Consider the following 17724-nt stretch of genomic DNA (forward strand, 5'->3'; position numbering starts at 1 on the left):
AGAGGAGAAAGGAAGAGAGGTGATTTTGTAAGGAAGAAGGGCCCGTAACTTAACTTGGTGGTAACTGCAAGATTATTTCATGTTATCCCCACTCCAGGGGCCTTACAGGAAAGATTGCAGGCTGTCATCTGTCATACATTCTTTATGATGACCAGCAACCGAGTTAGTCTTTAAAAGGCATGTACAGCACCATGCTCACTGACTTGCAGGCGTCCCTGAAGTGGGATGGCAGGGCCAGTGTAGTCTGAGAAGAGCACAGAAGCAGCTCTGGCAGAAAGAAACTAAAACTTATTTTAATCTCCTTTTGCTTTCCCTTGTGAAATATCTCCTTTAAACACTAGAATTTTGCCACAGGCCATTCTTAGAAATTTATCTAACCTGACATTAATAATAAGTCTTGCTTGTCTTCAAGGTAAGAAATTGTAAGACATCAAGATGGCATCTAAGAGAAAAGCTTGAGGCTGGACATCTGTTTGTACATTTCATCTGTACGGACAGACTGTTCCTCGTGTGAACCTAGGAAGCCCATAGGTTCCGCTTTGACGGGTACAAAGTTTGCGTGACCATATGCCATTCATAGCTGCCTGCAGTGCAGTAGCCCAGGCTTTACATGGTATAAACTTGACTCAAGACTCAGGACATGTTTCTCTGGGCAAAATCTTTTTTTTGTTTGTTTGTTTTTTCTCCCCCCCCCTTTCTCTGCCTCCGTTTCCAGCCATTGTTTCTCAGTCTAGTTGTGTAGGACATAGCTCCCTGGCCCTTGCTGGTATTATGAGCCTTGCAGCCCGCCCCCCACCCCCGGTTAAGGCAGTGGGTCTGGTCGCTTGTCATTGGTCGCCGCTCACAGCAGCTTACTCCAACCTCCAGGGCTGCTCACAGCCCAGCTCCAGGGAGAGCTGTTGTTCACAATGTTGTTCACAATCTTAGCTGTAGAGGGCGCAGCTCACTGGCCCATGTGGGAATAGAACAAGCTATGGCGTTACGAACACAGTGCTCCAACCACCTGAGCCACCGGGTCAGCCCCACAAAATCTTTTATGTCAGGAATTCCAGGTAAACAGAATGTGGCCGTTGCTGCCCATCTTTTTGGAATTTAGTGGGACTCCATATCCCAAAGATTTCACTTTAGCCAGTTTTTGCCTCACCCAAACCTGATTGGGCAAGGCTTAAGACTAGGGGAAGTCATTTAAAGGTCTTTCCTCTGTGTCCCCAGTTGCTTGCTTGCTGTTCACTTCTTTCCTACCCCTTTTCTCCCTTCCTTCAATATTGAGAAATTTTAAAAATATGAAAAAATATAAAGAGATATACACACATATGTATATATAACAAGCACCACGACTTAGATTTAATCATTGTTGCCTGCTTGCCCTATTTGCCTTAATTTTAAAAAACAAAATTATTGGGTGGCTGATTAGCTCAGTTGGTTGGAGTGCGGTGCTCTTAACAACAAGGTTGCTGGTTCTATCCCCACATGGGCCACTGCGAGCTGCACCCTCTACAACTAAATTGAAACAACTACTTGACTTGGAGCTGATGGGTCCTGGAAAAACACACTTAAAATAAAAAAATTAAAAGTTAAAAAATCAACATTGTTTTTTAGCAAACCACACTGACATATGTTTGTTTATCTATTCTCTTACTGATGGACATTAAACTTTCTAGATTTTTACTGTTACAACATGCCACGGACTTTGTTGACATATCTCCTTGTGTGGCATTTTCTCTAAGATATTTACCCAGAGACGGAATTGTGTTGGCTCCTTTTTAGTCACATAGCACAGATTTATTGGCAACCAAAGACACACCTTCTCAGATGTGTGAACGGCATCTCAGGGTACCATTCTGACTCACACTCAGGGAAAACGGAAAACTTGAGATTTGTGAATTTTATTGCAAACCTGGGACCACGAGTTTTTCTCAAATCTTTCAACTAGTTAGCTTCATAGAACAAATAAATGTATATGTTGACTATAGGGAATATTAAATAGTAAAATGTGTAACTTTTAATAGGTCATTATAAAGTTAGTTTTCACTCTTTCTGCTCTTTTAAAATTTGTAAAATAATGCAAGTTCATTGCAAATAATTGAGATAATATCAAAATATGTGCTATAAACAGTTTCTCTCCTCACCACTCTCATCCCTAGTCCCATTCCCCAAGGGTTTACTGGTTTGGAACATATCTTTCCAATTTTTTTCTATGCATAATCAAACATGTAGATATATTTGCACACCTACAGAGTTTTCTTCATTTGATTTTTTAATAGAGATGGGATCGTAAAGAACAATATATCAAGAACATCTTTCTATGTCAGTACATATAGATGTACTTTATTCTTTTTAATGACTGTATGGTATTCCACAGTGCAATTGACCATGGTTTAACTGTTTTCTTCTTGATGGATGTTTAGGTTTACTTACAACTTTCACACTACAGTTGCTTAGTCCCATTCCTGGATTTATATGCTGGACTGAAAATTCCCTTAACATACAATTTTGTTCTCTATAATTCAGCCTGTCCCTATAATAGACATAGGTAATAAAGACCGTCTAGAACATATCTTCTCACTTATAGAGTTTATATAAACTTCTCAAACTTTATAAGGCTGGCACTGACATTCATTGCAGTTCCCACTAGTGCACCTCACCCTTGTGTATTTCATGTCTCCTCAACGAATGGCAATATTCTAAGTTCTGTGACTGTACAGTATTTAAAACGCAAGTAAAAAGCTGACCCCTTCTCAGGGAGTTCACTACCTGAAAAAAGAAGGAAAGAGACCATGCAGTACCAACTGAAAATTGATGGCTAAGTGTACACAGAGTTATAAACACTTGTACTCAGAGTGAAATGTGTGTACTTGTAGCCAGGTAACCTAAAAGATGACAAATGTTTTGTGTTATCAAAATAGCTAATTGTGTGTGGGCAGGGATTTCTCTTTAATGCAGAAAAGCTTCCAGGAGGAGGTGAGATTTATTTAGGTTTGAAGACTAGAAAGGCTAATCTGGATTGTTGTCTAGCTTCCAGGCACATCCTTTTAGTAGTGTCTCAATAAAGGTCTTGTTAATAATGCTTTTTCATTTTGTGCCTAGTATTAATGTCTGAACAGTGGATTTTAATTAGAAACTATTTCAAATTAGCTATCTCGATGTGACAAGTGTTGTTCTCCTAGGATCCCAAAGCATATGTATGGCTTTGGGGACTACTCAGGTTTCTGAGCAATTTGTGGTTTGAAATAGACCCATTCGCCCTGCTCTGTCCCACTTATCTTTGCTCCATAGTTTCCACTAATTGGTGCCTACACTTTAGAACAAAGATTTGGAACTATTTTCCCCCTACCTCAGGATCTAAGGGAAGACAGACTCGCTGGGCCAGTAGGGCAGAATGTCTTAAAGGATCTAAGATTTTTGTCAGACCCACTTTTAGCAGAATCGGGATGTAGGTTTTACAGAATTCCCAGCCATCTTCTTATAAGCAGCTGCCACCACATGCATCAGGAATTGCTAATCTTTTGACCCTACTCAAAAAACCATAGTCTCTTTACAAAAATCAAGTCAGCTGGATACTTTATCTCAATGTCACAAGTCCCAAAATTTACAGTATTTTCCTTGGACCTACGTGTTGGAAACCCATAGGCTGTTTATCTTATAAATGTTCCCTTCAATCCAAAGTAATGTGAAGTTGGTAGTGAAGACCATCTATTTTGTAGTCTACTTTCTGATCTGATTTCACCTTTGACCTCCGAGCCCAAGGGGGCTTCTTTTGTCAGCCCTCAGAACTCAGCCTTTCTGTCCATGGGTAAACAGGAATGTGGCAGAGATTGCAGTGAAGTGACGCCATACTGTCCAAAGTTTCCTCTAAACTGAGTGAACCAGACTGTGGATTAGAGAGTTTCACAGGCTTGGGGGTTCCGCGCCTTCCCCTGTGGGAGCAGGCCGGGCCTCTTTCTTACATGTTGGCCGGGACTCACTCAGCCCAGTAAATGCTATACCCTGAAAAGTACAGGTGTTATTTGACAGGAGTTTTTCACCCTTTAAAACTGGGCGTCCTAATGAGAATGTAGGCTCATAGAGCAATAATTCACGTGTAGGTGGCCTGTAAGGAAAGTTTTAACAAAGAGTTGGTTAAGAAGCTGATTTATTTTCTTGCTTTAACTCTCTTGTCATGTGCTGAGTGGGGGCGGAAGGGGAGGGGAGGGTGGGGAATGGTGCTGCTGAAAGCATTTATCTTCATTTCTGCCATCTCCCAGTGTTTATTACCCTGTGATCGACAGATGAGGAAAGCTGCCAGTCAAACCCACGTTCAGCACATTTCCATTTCCCTTCTTTGCAGATTTTAGGTTTTTGAAATCTGCATCCTCTTTGCAGCAGTAAAGGTCGTTTCCCTCCTGCTGCTGACAAGCCCAAGACCCTCTGGTCCAATTCTACTCACTTGTGCTTCCACCAAACAGTAAAAGCTGCGGGAGTCTCAGCAATTTAAGACAAGTGATTGGTGAGAGCTGTTCAATGTTTGAGTCAGTCGCTCTCTTTATCTTTTTCTCTCACCTCTTTCTCCCTCAATCCTTTCCCCACCTCTCCCTCTCTCTCTGCCCATCCTTGTGCTGCTGAGGCACCCCCTTAAGCAGCTCCATTGTGCAACAATGAGAGGATAAGAGCTTTTCCCAAGGACGTCTTTCCTGGCTTCACTCAGGGACCTCCTGCCTAAGCCAGTGTCCTCCCAGCAGCGGGTTCTGGGACCTAAGTAGGAAATGCCAGATTATGGGGGATGTGGAAGTATAGGCAGAGAGTTCTTAATACTCTTATCCATCTGCATGTCTTCTGTCAGAGGTAGAGGTGAGGAAATGACTGCCTAGTGGGAATGAATGCTAGGTTTTTTATTTTTGTTTTGGGATGTCGGGTTTTTTCCTCCATACATATCTCCTGAATGCTGTGGGTTTTAGGATGCTGTTCCTAATCATTTTTCAGTAATAGCATGTGTTCTTGTGAACTTATTTGTTTTTGTCTTAAATAATGTTTGTGGGTAAAAGAAAGGTAATGATATTCATTTCTTTGGAAACGCATGTTCTGCTTTCAAAATGACTCCTCCCAATGACATCGTTAGTGTAAGTGTAGACAATTGCTGCATTAGGACGCATATATCGAAGAAAGGCTGGTTTACAGAATGGTTATGAAAATGGGCCTCAGCTTCTTCATCAACCCACACAGGGGCATCTTAGCTTGACTTCAGAGCGCTAGGAGGTACCAGCCATCCTGTCAACAGTCAAGACTAATCCTGGCTTGTAAGATGATGGGAGGAAGGAGTGAGGACCCAGTGAAGAGCAGCTTACGTCCTCTTCCTTTGCTGTACGGTGGTAATACATTGCTGAACTCTGGATGACACTGTTAGCTTCAAGACAGTGGGATTGAATCATTGGCAATCCTTAAATTAAGAAGCACAGTAGTCTTATGGCAGCCCTACCGCCTTTGGACTTTCTGGGCTCACTAGGTCTGATGGCATGCGCCCCATGCTGTTTGACCTCTGAATGGCTTGTGAAGGGAAAATCAGGCCTAGAGGTTACATTCTCTCATCAGACGTCATGACTTTCCTATAGATGTGCATAGGACCGATTTCACACCATGTCTCTGAATGACGTGTGCATGCTATCCTATCTAGTTGTGCATCTCTTTCCAGGCATTTTAAAAACTAATTACCAGTACTGCTACTGCATGCTTCCACTTATATGCGGTATCTAAAATAGTCAAATTTGTAGGAACAGGAAGTAGAATTGTGGTTACCAGGGTCTGGGGGCAGGGTAGTTTAATAAATGCAAAGTTTCAGATTTGCAAGATGAAGAAGTTCTGGGGCTCTGTTTCACAACAATGTGAATATACAGAACACTACTGAACTATACACTTAAAACAGTTAAATGGTAAATTTATGTTATGTGTTTTTTACCACAGTTTTTTTAAAAAAGTTAATCCCAGATTCTTTGTACTGCTTACTCTGGATAGGAAAGCTCTGTCCACTGCTGTGGCCCTAATGAACATCAGATTAATTTCTCTTCTTCCTCTTGGCCTGTTACAAAGCTTACTGTCCTGTGGCTACATGATTCTGGTTTGAAGTATTATTTTGAGGAAAAAAAGTTTTTTTTAATTTTATTTTATTGGCTAACTGTTTTTTTCAGGACCCATCAGCTCCAAGTGAAGTCGTTGCCCTTCAATCTAGTTGTGGAGGGCACTGGCTCAGCTCCAAGTCCAGTCGCTGTTTTGTCCAGTCACCATTTTCAATCTAGTTGCAGGCCAGGGGGAGCAGGGGGGCGCAGCCCACCATCCCATGTGGGAATCGAACCAGCAACCTTGTTGTTAAGAGCTCGCACTCTGACCGACTGAGCCATCTGGCCGCCCTTGAGAAAATTTTGGATGAGGCAGTGATAACGTAGAAATATTGCATAGCGCCTTCTTTTCCCATCCTTGCATACTATCTGTATTCCAGGCCTTACTGAGTTCCTTGTTGGATTCTCAGCCTGTCGTTTGTTGTTTTGTTGGTCTCATCCAATGCCTTGGGCACCAGCAGTATCTTTGTCTGGTCTGCCCCTGAGGAATACAGATAGATCTATGTGAGGGCTAATGCTACTTGGGTTCTAGCAGCAGGAGCTTGGGAGCCTTTATGAGTTCATTGGATAATAAGTTATATTGATTTAGGAACCCGATTCCTGCTAAGAGAATGCCATTGACATCTATATCTAAAAATATTTACCCTTTAATTTATGTTATAGTATTTCAAACATATGTTATATAATGATGTCAGTTTGAATGACCAGTTAGAGCAGTTATTAAACAGCCTGAGTCTTAGAGACCACACACCTCACTCAGATCATCGATGTCAGTATTATACCTGTTTGGGGTTTTATTTTTGTGTTTTTACAGAAAATGATGTCCTCTAGTACTTATTTTTTATGTTAGTCTCAAGAAAAAGTGACTTGATTCCAGCGATACGTAATATACTCAGATTTAATCTTTGAAAACCTACTGTTTTCTTCAAAAAGAAATAATTCTGTTTCCCTCTGACACATTTATGATTGCTGGGTTCCGTGCAGTATATTTTCCATAAATAAAAGCCATTATCTTATTCTCACGTGAACCTATGGTTCAGTTATAAACATACAGTGGAACATTAATCAGCCATAAAAAGGAATGAAGTACTGATACATGCGACTACATAGATGAACGTTGAAAGCATTATGCTAAGTGAAAGAAGCCAAACACAGCCACCTGTTGTATGATGATATTTAGATGAAATGTCTAGGAGAGGCAAAACTAGAGAGAAAATAGATTTGTGGTTGCCTAGGGCTAGGGAGGGGGTGGGGCAGAGTAGAGAGAAGTGACTGCAAGTAGGTGAATTGTGTGGTATGTGAATTATATATAAATACAGCTGTCATTTTTAAACAAACTACAGTTAGTTTGGTCATTTTCCTCAATGTCAAAACCATAAATGGGAATTAAAAGAAACCTACCCTTGGAGGAATCTTGTTATCTGCATCTGCCATCAGGGATTCTTTCCAGATCCCCAGGCAATAGAATAATTGACTATGCTCTTAGATGAGACTTTTTAAATGGCGATAAGATGACAGAGTTTCACAAAGTACTTACTTATACCCCCTTCTCAGAACAAATATAAAGATTGCATTTGAATGAAGCTTTCTGGAAAGAGTGACTTCATAGGATGCCACTTAATGTATATGTAGAAAGGAAGAATGCTTTTTATGTCCAAATAATCCTGTATTGTATTGCTCTAAGAAGAATTATTTTTCATAGACAGAAACCAATTTATTATAAAGAGCTCAAATATTCTATAAGAAAAAGACTTAAAACAACCAAACATTAAAATGCACACAAGATGTGGTTAGGCTGTGCACACTAAAAGAAATGCAGTGTGCCAGTAAACAAAAAGATGCTCTCTAATACTCTAAATTATTAAAGAAATGCAAAGGGATACCAAAAATGGGATTGCCATTTTTCACTTCACAAATTGACCCAAATTTATACTAAATAGTATTTTTTAATAATAGCCTTATCGAGATATAATTCACATATTATATAGTTCACCTATTTAAAGTATATAATTCAATGGTTTTTACATACTAAAAAAGAGTTTTGCAAGCATTACTACTATCTGTATATTTCAGGACATTGTTTATCACCTTCTAAAAAACCCCATATCCATTAGCGTTCACTTTCCCTGCACCCTCCAGCCCTAGGCAACCACCGAGCTACTCTTTGTCTCTATAGCTTTGCCTGTTCTAGACATTTTATGTCAATGGAATCATATGGTGTGTGGTCTTTTGTGACTGGCTTTCTGAGAAGAATTTTGAAAAGTTGTTCAGTTGCACCTGCCCTGGGGTTTCTAGTCTGTGTCACAACCAAGCAGAAAGATAGTAGTTGTGTTTCCAGAGTGTTGGCCTCCCCAGCCCCATTCTTGTTCTATCTTCCCAGCAACAGCATCATCAGAGATGCCCATTCTGAGTGAGGCAGCCTCAAACAATTTTATAGGACTGAAATATAATTTAATCGTTTCTTTCTTTGTAACTTGCCCCTTTTTACCCTCCTGAATTAGCTTTTCTGATAGATTTGCTAATGATTCCCATTGTTCCATATTTTCACTGTACTATTGAATCGTATTCTTCATTTCCTGCTCCTAGCACAGATCTTGGAGAAAGGCTAAAAAAGCTATTTTGGAAACAAGGTTCCTAATTCTCCTTTCCAAGCAACAGAAGAGAGAACTGTGAGGAGAAGCAGAGGCAGAGAGATATACGCAGGCTTGGTACAGTTCACGGACCATGTGACAGTCATGACTGGAAGGTTTATCCCTAGACACATTCCCAAGGCTTCTGGCCTACAAGCTGAAGACCTGACTCAGAGAATGAGACTTGGCAGATTGGATTTTGCCATTGTTCTTTGACAGCTGGCCAGGATCACTGGATGTAAATTTCTTTTCCTCCTTGTTTTGTCCGGTCAACTATCCTTGTTTTGTCCAAAACAACTATCCTTATTTTCTCTTTCACTCTTAGGGTCCAGAACTTTGTGGTTGTATGATAGAAAGTGAGCTGCCATGACTAGCAGTGTCCTTATGGACAGCTGTGTTTCCACTGTCTACTAGAACATGAATGAGAGTCTCGGGTCTCACTCTCTCGCTCTCTCTGTTTCCCTCTCTCTCTCATAGACATTTTCTAAGAGCAGTCTTAGCATTACAGAAAAATTGAGTGGAAAGTACAGAGAGTGCTTATATACCTCTTCCTGCCACACACACACCGTAGCCTCTGCTGCCATCAACGTCCCCACCAGAGGGGTACAATTGTTATAGTCCATGAACCAACAATGACACATCATTATCACCCTAAGTTCATAGATTACATTAGGGTTTACTCGTAGTGTTGTCATTCTGTGGGTTTTGGCAAATGTATGATGACATTTATCCACCACGATAGTATCATACAAAATAGTTTCACTGCCCAAAAATCTCCTTCTGCTCCACCTGTGTATCCCTCTCTCCCCGACAAACCCTTGGCACCCATAGTTTCTTTATTTTTAAACTTTTACTTTAAGTGTGTTTTTCCAGGACCCATCAGCTCCAAGTCAAGTAGTTTCAATTAGTTGCAGAAGGCACAGCTCTGCCATGTGGGGATCGAACTGGCAACCTTGTTGTTAAGAGCACCGCGCTCTAACCAACTGAGCTAACCGGCTGCCCCCCATAGTTTTAACTACTGTGTCCATACTTTGACTTTTCCAGAATGGCATGTCGTTAGAATTATACAGTATGTAGCTTTTTGCTTTTTTCACTTAGTAATATGCATTTAAATTTCCTCCATGTCTTTTCATGGCTCAATGGCTCATTTCTTTTTAGAGGTGAATTATGGTACATTGTATGGATGTGCCACAGTCTATCCATTGTCCTGTTAAAGGAAATCTTGGTCGCGTCTAAGTTATGGCAGTTATGAATAAAGTGGCTATAAAATAATCTGTGTGGCCATAATGCTTTCAACTCATTTGAGTAAATACCAAGGAGCACGATTGCTGGATCACCTGGTAACAGTATGTTTAGTTTTCCAAGAAATTGCCAAACTGTCTTCCAAACTGGCTGTACCATTTTGCGTCCCCACCAGCAATGAATGAGAGTTCCTGTAGTTTCACATCCTCTTTAGAATTTGGTGTTAGCAGTGTGTTGGATTTCAGTTATTCTGATAATTGTGTAGTAGTAGTGTCTCATTGTTGACTTAATTTACAATTATCTAATGAGAATGATGTTAAGTATCTTTTCATATGCTTATTTGCAATCTGTCTATTTTCTTTGGTGAGGTGTCTGTTCAGATCCTTTGCCCATTTTTAAGTCAGGTTGTTTTGTTAATTGTTGAGTTTTTAAGAGTTCTCTGTATGTTTTGGATTGCAGTTCTTTATCAGATAAATGTTTGGCAAAGATTTTCTCTCAGTCTATTGCTTGTCTCTTCATTCTCTTTTTAAAAGAGCGGTCTTAGGTTTACAGGAAAATTGAGCTTTTACAGAGCAAAAGTTTTTAATTTTAATAAAGTCAAATTAATCAACTTTTTCTTTCATGGATTGTGCGTTCGATGTTGTATTTTAAAAGTCTTTGCCCAACCCAAAATTGCCTAGATTTTTCTCCTATATTATCTCCTACGAATGTTATAGTTTTGTGTTTTATGTCTGGTTTTATGGTCCAATTTGAGTTAATTTTTGTGAAAAGTGTAAGGTTTGTGTCTCGATTCATTTTTTTGGCATGTGGATATTCAGTTATTTCAGCACCATCTGTTGAAAAGACAATTTCTTTCTCTGTTGAATTGACTTTGCACCTTTGTCCAAGACAAGTTGACTATATTTGTGTGGGTTTATTTCTGGGCTTTTTATTCTGATCCATTGGTCCATTTGTCTATTCTTTCAGTAGTGCATCACTATCTTTATTACTATAGCTTTATGGTAAGTCTTGAAGTCAAGTAGTGTTAGTCCTCCAACTTTGTTCTTTCCTTGTATATGAGGTTAGCTATTCTGGATCTTTTGCCTTTCCAGATGAACTTTAAAATTAGTTTGTCAATATTCACAAAGTAATGTTTTGGGATTTTGGTTGGGATTGTATTGACTCTATAGATCCAGTTGGAAAGAATTGACACATTAACAGTATTGAGTCTTCCTATCCATGAACATGGAATATCTATCCAATAGTCAGGTCTTTTGTGATTTCTTTCATCAGAGTTTTGTTGTTTTCATTGTATAAATCTTACACATATTTTGTTAGATTTATACCTAAGTAGTTCTTTTTTGGTGCTAATATAAGCGGTATTATATTTTTAATTTCAAATTTCTCCAATTCCAATTATTCATTTATTCATTGCTGGGTGTATAGGAAAGCAGTTGATTTTTTGTATATTAGCTTTGTATGCTACAACCTTGCTATAATTGCTTAATAGTTTCAGGAGGTATTTTTGGGGGGGTGGATTTTCTACAGAGAAAAATCATATCATTTATGAATAAAGACAGTTTTATTTCTTCCTCTCCAATCTGTGTATCTCTTATTTACTTTTCTTGTCTTACTGCATTACCTAGGACTTCCAGTACAGTGTTGAAGAGGAGTGGTAAGAGGAGACATTCCTGCTTGTTCCCAGTCTTAGCAGAAAAGCATATAGTTCCTCATCATTAAGTATGATGTTAGCTATCGGTTTTTTGTAGATGTTTTTATCAAATTGAGGAAGTTTTCATCCCTTTCTAGTTGCTGATAGTTTTTTTTTTTTTGTCATGAATAGGTGTTGAATTTTGTTAAATGCTTTCCCTGCCTTCTATTCATATGATCGTAAGGTTTTTCTTCTTTATCACATTAATGTGATGGATTATACTGGGGGTGCCAAAAAATGTATACAAGTGGACACTTTGGTCAGCGTTGCTCAAGCAATAGTTCACCTGTAATCAGAAGTGTCTGGATGCTGATAGTAACCACTTTGGGCACCTCTTGTAATTGCAGAAGTCAAACATGGCTTGTATTCATCTTTTGTTATCAGTATACATTGAGTATTACAATTTTAATCCAGTTTTCCTTAAAATATGTGTACATTTTTTTGGCACCCTCTGTATTAATTGATTTTCAAATCTCAAACCAACCTTGCGTTCGTGGGATAAATCCCCTTGGTCATAATGTATAATTTTTTTATACATTCTTGGATTTTATTTGCTAATAATTTTATTGAAGACTTTTGCTTCTATGTTTGTAAGAGATACTAGTCTGTAGTTTTTCTTTCTTCAGTGTCTTTGGTTTTGGTATTGGGGTAATGCTGGCCTTATAGAATGAGTTAGGAAGTAGTCCCACTTCTGTTTTCTGGAAGAAATTTGGTAGAATTTCTTCCTTAGATATTTGGTAAAATTTACCAGTAAACCCACCTGGGCCTAGGTGCTGTTTGGGGAGGTTATTAATAATTGAATCAATTTAATAAATAATAGGCCTATTTAACTATCTATTTCTTCTTGTGTTATTTTGGTAGACTGTGTCTTTCAAAGAATTGGTCCATTTCATTTAGGTTATCAAATTTGCATGTGTTGAGTTGTTCATAATAGTCCTATATTATCTTTTTAGTATCTATAGGATCTGTAGTGATGGCCCATTTTTTGTTTCTGATATTAATAATTTGTGTCTTTTCTATTTTTTCTTAGCCTGGCTAGAGGTTTAATGATTTTTTTACTGATCTTTTTGAAAGACCAGCTATTGATTTCATTAATTTTTTTCTTTTGATTTCCTGTTTTCATTTTTATTGATTTCTGCTCTGATTTTTATTTAGTTCTTTTCTTCTGCTTACTTTGGATCTAATATACTCTTCTTTTTGTTTCCTAAGGTGGAGCTTAAATTACTGATTTTAGATATTTCTTTTGTTCTAATGTATACATTCAATGTGGTAAATTTTCCTCTTAGCACTGCTTTTGCTGCATCCTACAAATTTTAATAAATTTTATTTTCATTGTCATTTAGTTCAGAATATTTTTGAATTTCTCTTGAGATGTCTTCTTTGAGCCATGTGTTATTTAAAGTGTATTGTTTAATCTCCAAGTATTTTGGGATTTTTTCACTTATCTTTTTGTTACTGATTTCTAGCTTAATTCCCTTGTTGTCTGGTAGCAGACAATATGTTACAGGATTTCTATTCTTTTAAATTTGTTACAGTGTGTTTTGTGTCCAAGAATGTGGACTGTCTTGGTCTAGGCTGTTTTTCGAAGGTTAAGTTACTAAAGAGTCTAGGGCCTAGACATTTGACCATAATTCTAAAATTAAGTACTTCTCTCTCTTGGCACTGGCACATTATTGGGCCAGTCCTTTATAAAAGGACCTGTATGAGCTGTTGATCACAGAACTGTACCCATAGAGGAAAACGATAGAGAGATTGGAGTACATGATCAAAATAATTTTCATGGTGGTCATTTAGTAGACACTTATTATTTGCTATCACGTTACATTTATTGTTTCAGTAAATTCTCCCAAGAACCCTATAAGTTGTAGACATTATTATTATACAAATAAGGAAATTGAGGTTTCCTTATCTGTAAGGAGAGGCCAGGATGTTGCTAAACATCCTACAATGCACAAGACCCACTGTTTTACAGATAAAGAAACTGAGGTTTCCTTATTTATAAAACAGATTAATTTACACAGAGTCATACTACTGTAGATAGTAGCAGGAAATGTCAAATCAAGTCCATCTGGTTCTGAAGTCTGTATTGTTAGAAACCATGAAATAAACAAGCCATCGATCCCAGTTCAAGCCAGACTCTAATCCATGGCAGAAATGGAAACCTTTGCTAAGGGAATGTTTTATAATACTGTCCTTTGATTAGTTTCTTTCCAAAATTAGTATCATAGATGTTTTGAGTGCTGTTAGCATTGGGCATTCCAGTGGTGGTACTTTCGAAGAGCACCTGTCCAGAGTTAAAAATGTAGGCTGTGTTTATGTAGCTTGGAGTTTTCTAACCAGGGATGATTTTGATCCCCAGGGAACATTTGCCAATGTCTGGAGACATTTTTGGTTGCCGCAATTGGTTGGGGAGGAGGGTGTTGTGCTACTGGCATCTAGTGGGTAGAGACCAGGGATGCCGATAAACATCTTACACTGCCCCAGACCCACCCTACCCCCTAAACAAAGAATAATCTGACCCAAAATATCAATAGTGGAGGTTGAAAAACCTCCACTATTGAGAAACCTCCACAATAGTGGAGGTGGAGAAACCTCCACTAACAAGTTAGGTTGAGCTAACTTGTTCCATTCTGTTACTACTGAGAAAATTTTGAGGCCTCAGAAATCCCTCAACCGCCTCAAGATTTGGTTTCTGAGTCTAAGTACCTCCTATGTAAGTAGCTTAGCCCATTAAGTCCTTCTGGCACATGTGCTATACCTTCCTCTTAGTGGCTAGAGGCCTAGTCGTGGTCGCAGTTTTTTAATAGTGTGATATGTTTTCTTCCCAATATTTCTGAGAGAGAGGCTCCGTTAGCCTGCAGTTCTTGGCAGAAGAGAGCCTGGTGACAATACTCGGATCTGCTTTTGGCATCTTTAGCTCCCTAATCTGTGTTTACACGGCACTGAAAACTGACTCTCCCTCGTGCCAGGCTTCTTTTTTCCTCAGCACTCTGGCTCTACTGGCAGAAAACACCTCCCCAATCTCTTCTACACGATGTGACCGAGCATGTTTATTTTGTTGCACAGCTGTTCTCCAGAAGACATTTCTTGAGGCATGTACAGGACGCTTCTGGAGCTGTGGGTTAAAGTCTTAATCATCTGTGTTCCCAGTTGCGGATTCACAGCATCTTACAGCATCTGGTATTTTCCTTAACTGTTTTCCTGTTCATAGCTCTCATCCTCTGCCCCAGATTTTAAGCTAGAATATGGGTTTTGTTTCTTCGATTTATTTTCTACCTTCTTTTAGCAATTGGCATTTCGTTCGTCATATACTAAGAAAATCAACTTACCTTCTTCCATTTTGGGTTATATGCTTTTCTATTAAACGTTGGAGGAAATGATAAGGAACTAAAGTAATTTGAGAGCCTAGTGGTCAAAGAGAGATATCAGCCATCTAGATAAGCAAGCCAAGGGAACAATTCATAAACTCAGTGGAATTGAGACTGGGTCAGAGTGACACTAAATAATTCTTTTCTTGGAAGGGGTTCACCTTAGAATTAAAAAATGATTTTCATTGTCAAGGAGGCCTAGAAAAATCAAGAAAGTTTCTATTAAGAAAGCACTACAGAAAGCTTACCCTCGTGACCCAGAAGTTTTGTCAAAGGTCCCAGTCAGATTTAATTATTATAGCATTTTCTGTAAAGGTTAAAAACAAGGGCATATACTTCCCTCATCTGAGTGATATGCCACAGAGCCCTCAGTAGGGATTTGAGGTCTGTGGGCTCATTGGCAGCACCCCCAAATGTTGTCTTTCTCAGACCTTAAGCAGTTCATGACCATTTGTGTTTATGTCTTTGAATTTGCAAGATTTTAAAGAATATGTTGTTTGGGGGGTATTGTTTTCTCTAGAATGGTATTTCTCAACCTCTGTTTCATTATTACCCTTCTAAGGAGCCTTTTTGGACATTTTTTTCCAAATCATCTCTTCTCCCATGAAATTTTAATATCACAGATATGCTGTATATCTGTATAATGCGGTACTTTGGAAGGGAGGTAGCAATTATACTAAGATTTATTTTCCCCAGGAGATAGTTCATTTTCACCCCCATGGGGGCAATATTGCCCATGTTGAGAATCCATAATCTGGAAGTATCATCATCTTGGAAATGAGCCATTACAGTTTGTATCTTTTTTTACAAATTGAAATTGGGACAAGGACACTCACTACCAATAAACTAATGTTGACGAGTCTTCTCATGTAGTGGCAACTGGAGAAGTGTAAGAAGAGTCCTTTCCTCATATTTCATGGCTTGTGTGGAGGCCATTTTCTCTTGAATAATCTCTTGACCATTTCAGGAAAGAATAGGGAAACACCAGGAGTAGCAGAGCAATAAATGCAGCTCTCTAAAAGAAAAAAAAAAAAAAACAGATGACAAGACCTTTTTGCAGTGATATGCAGAAGAGGAAGATGACGGTACTGAAGAATTTAGGTATAAGATTATCCATCGTTCCAAGACTAGTAAGCTGTAACAAGTTCAGGTTCTCAAAGTAGAAGTTGATATGCAGCAGAGAATACCACTTAGGTTGTCTAGCATTCAAGAATGTTTTATTCTCCCAAGAGGGTTTGGCTCTGTCTGATCAGAAGGATGGTTGTGTATGAAATGCACCTCAGAAGGAGGAGGAGGAAATGACATGTTCATGTAAATGAAATACAACTGCAAATTAAAGTGTCACCCTGTTAAAAAAAAAATCAATTTTTTATTTAATTGGTTACCAAGGAAGAAAATGTCATACAGAAGTGCATATCTCAGGGAAAGTTAAACCGTGAGATGTTACAAGTGAATCTGGATTCAAAGAAGTGTTCGGGTGGGGTGGGGTGGGGTGGGGTGGGAGGAGGGGTTATAAAATATCGTCTTAATAAAAATATTTTGATGCTGAAAAGCTAGGCTTATAAATTTCTGCTGTGTTGCATACCAGGGGTCCAGAAACAATTAACAAATATTACCTCATTTGATTTTTACTGTCTCTAATCAGTCAGCTATTTGGTGGCTGCCTCTTCCCTGGAGGAAGCCTCCTTTGAAGGTGTTTCATTAGGAAGAAGGTCATATACAAAGGAGGAGATGCTTTCTCCCAAAGAGCACTGCTTACCTACCAAGACATCCAGGGACTCAAATGTTTTTCTGTGTGGCTTTTCTGTGTTAACAGCATCCTCTCATTTTTCACTTTTCTTTTCCCACATTTTTATGAAAATTCATCTGTCTCTTTCGAGCCTGCCAGAGAGAATAGAGACTACCTGCCACATCGTTGGCGCTGAGTAAATGTTAAGTAATAATGGGAGGGGCTGATGAACGGGATTGCATGTCCACATAGAATTGTTCATGAAAAACATAAGCAGTTTCTCTTTGAGATAAGGACTTGACAGATGGGACTCGTCAGCTTTCTTCAGTCCTAGTTGTGGTTCTTCCTCTTCCCCTCTCCTACTAATCCTGGTAGTGATTTGTGTTCACAGGGGAAACAGGTACATCAGTACTATAACATGCTCTCTGTCTTCTCCCCCACCAGGGGCGGTGATTGGTGATGGACAGTCTGCTGTGGCCAGTAACATTGCCAATACTACCTACCGGCTCCAGTGGTGGGACTTCACTAAATTTGACCTCCCAGAAATCAGTAACGGTAAGCCAAGGTAGAAGCTGGGTCCTGGTGGAAGGGGTACTTCTTACTGGGCAGCTGGAACTCAGAACCCATGTAGCACTGGACTTTTCAGCATCTCCGTGAGAAGCTCACTGCCGTGCACCATTTCTGCAACGCTCAAGCAATTCAGCAAACATACGAGTGTGTAGAGCACCCAGCTGGAGAAGCAAACAGTACTAGGAACAATGCTAAGGTGGACACACACCTGAGATGTCTGTGCCCTGAGGAGTTTACTGACTAGTAATTCATTTTCCTAAGCCTGAAAGTTTAGGTGGAACTGAAAGAGAAAGAAGTGTAGGGCCTGAGAGCTGACCTTGTGACCCTTGAGGAAAGACGGTAGTGATGTTAAACTCATTTATTAATCCAGAACTGAATGGAATGGCGTAGAGTGTCATGATTTATATGT

The 17724-nt window shown here is 39.2% G+C and overlaps 1 protein-coding gene across 7 annotated transcripts in view; it reads left to right on the top strand.

The window, feature by feature from the left end:
* The window catches only part of AMBRA1 (autophagy and beclin 1 regulator 1), a 157484-nt gene that overhangs the window by 96645 nt on the left and 43115 nt on the right, over nucleotides 1–17724 (top strand). For all 7 annotated transcript variants that reach the window (XM_081065105.1, XM_081065101.1, XM_081065104.1 and 4 more), the window contains one exon: nucleotides 17190–17300. In XM_081065105.1, coding sequence (XP_080921231.1) covers nucleotides 17190–17300 — 111 coding nt within the window. The remainder of the gene's footprint in view (nucleotides 1–17189; nucleotides 17301–17724) is intronic.

The sequence above is a fragment of the Rhinolophus hipposideros genome (genome assembly GCF_964194185.1).
Source record: "Rhinolophus hipposideros genome assembly, chromosome: 10".
Classification (NCBI taxonomy): Eukaryota; Metazoa; Chordata; class Mammalia; order Chiroptera; family Rhinolophidae; genus Rhinolophus; species Rhinolophus hipposideros.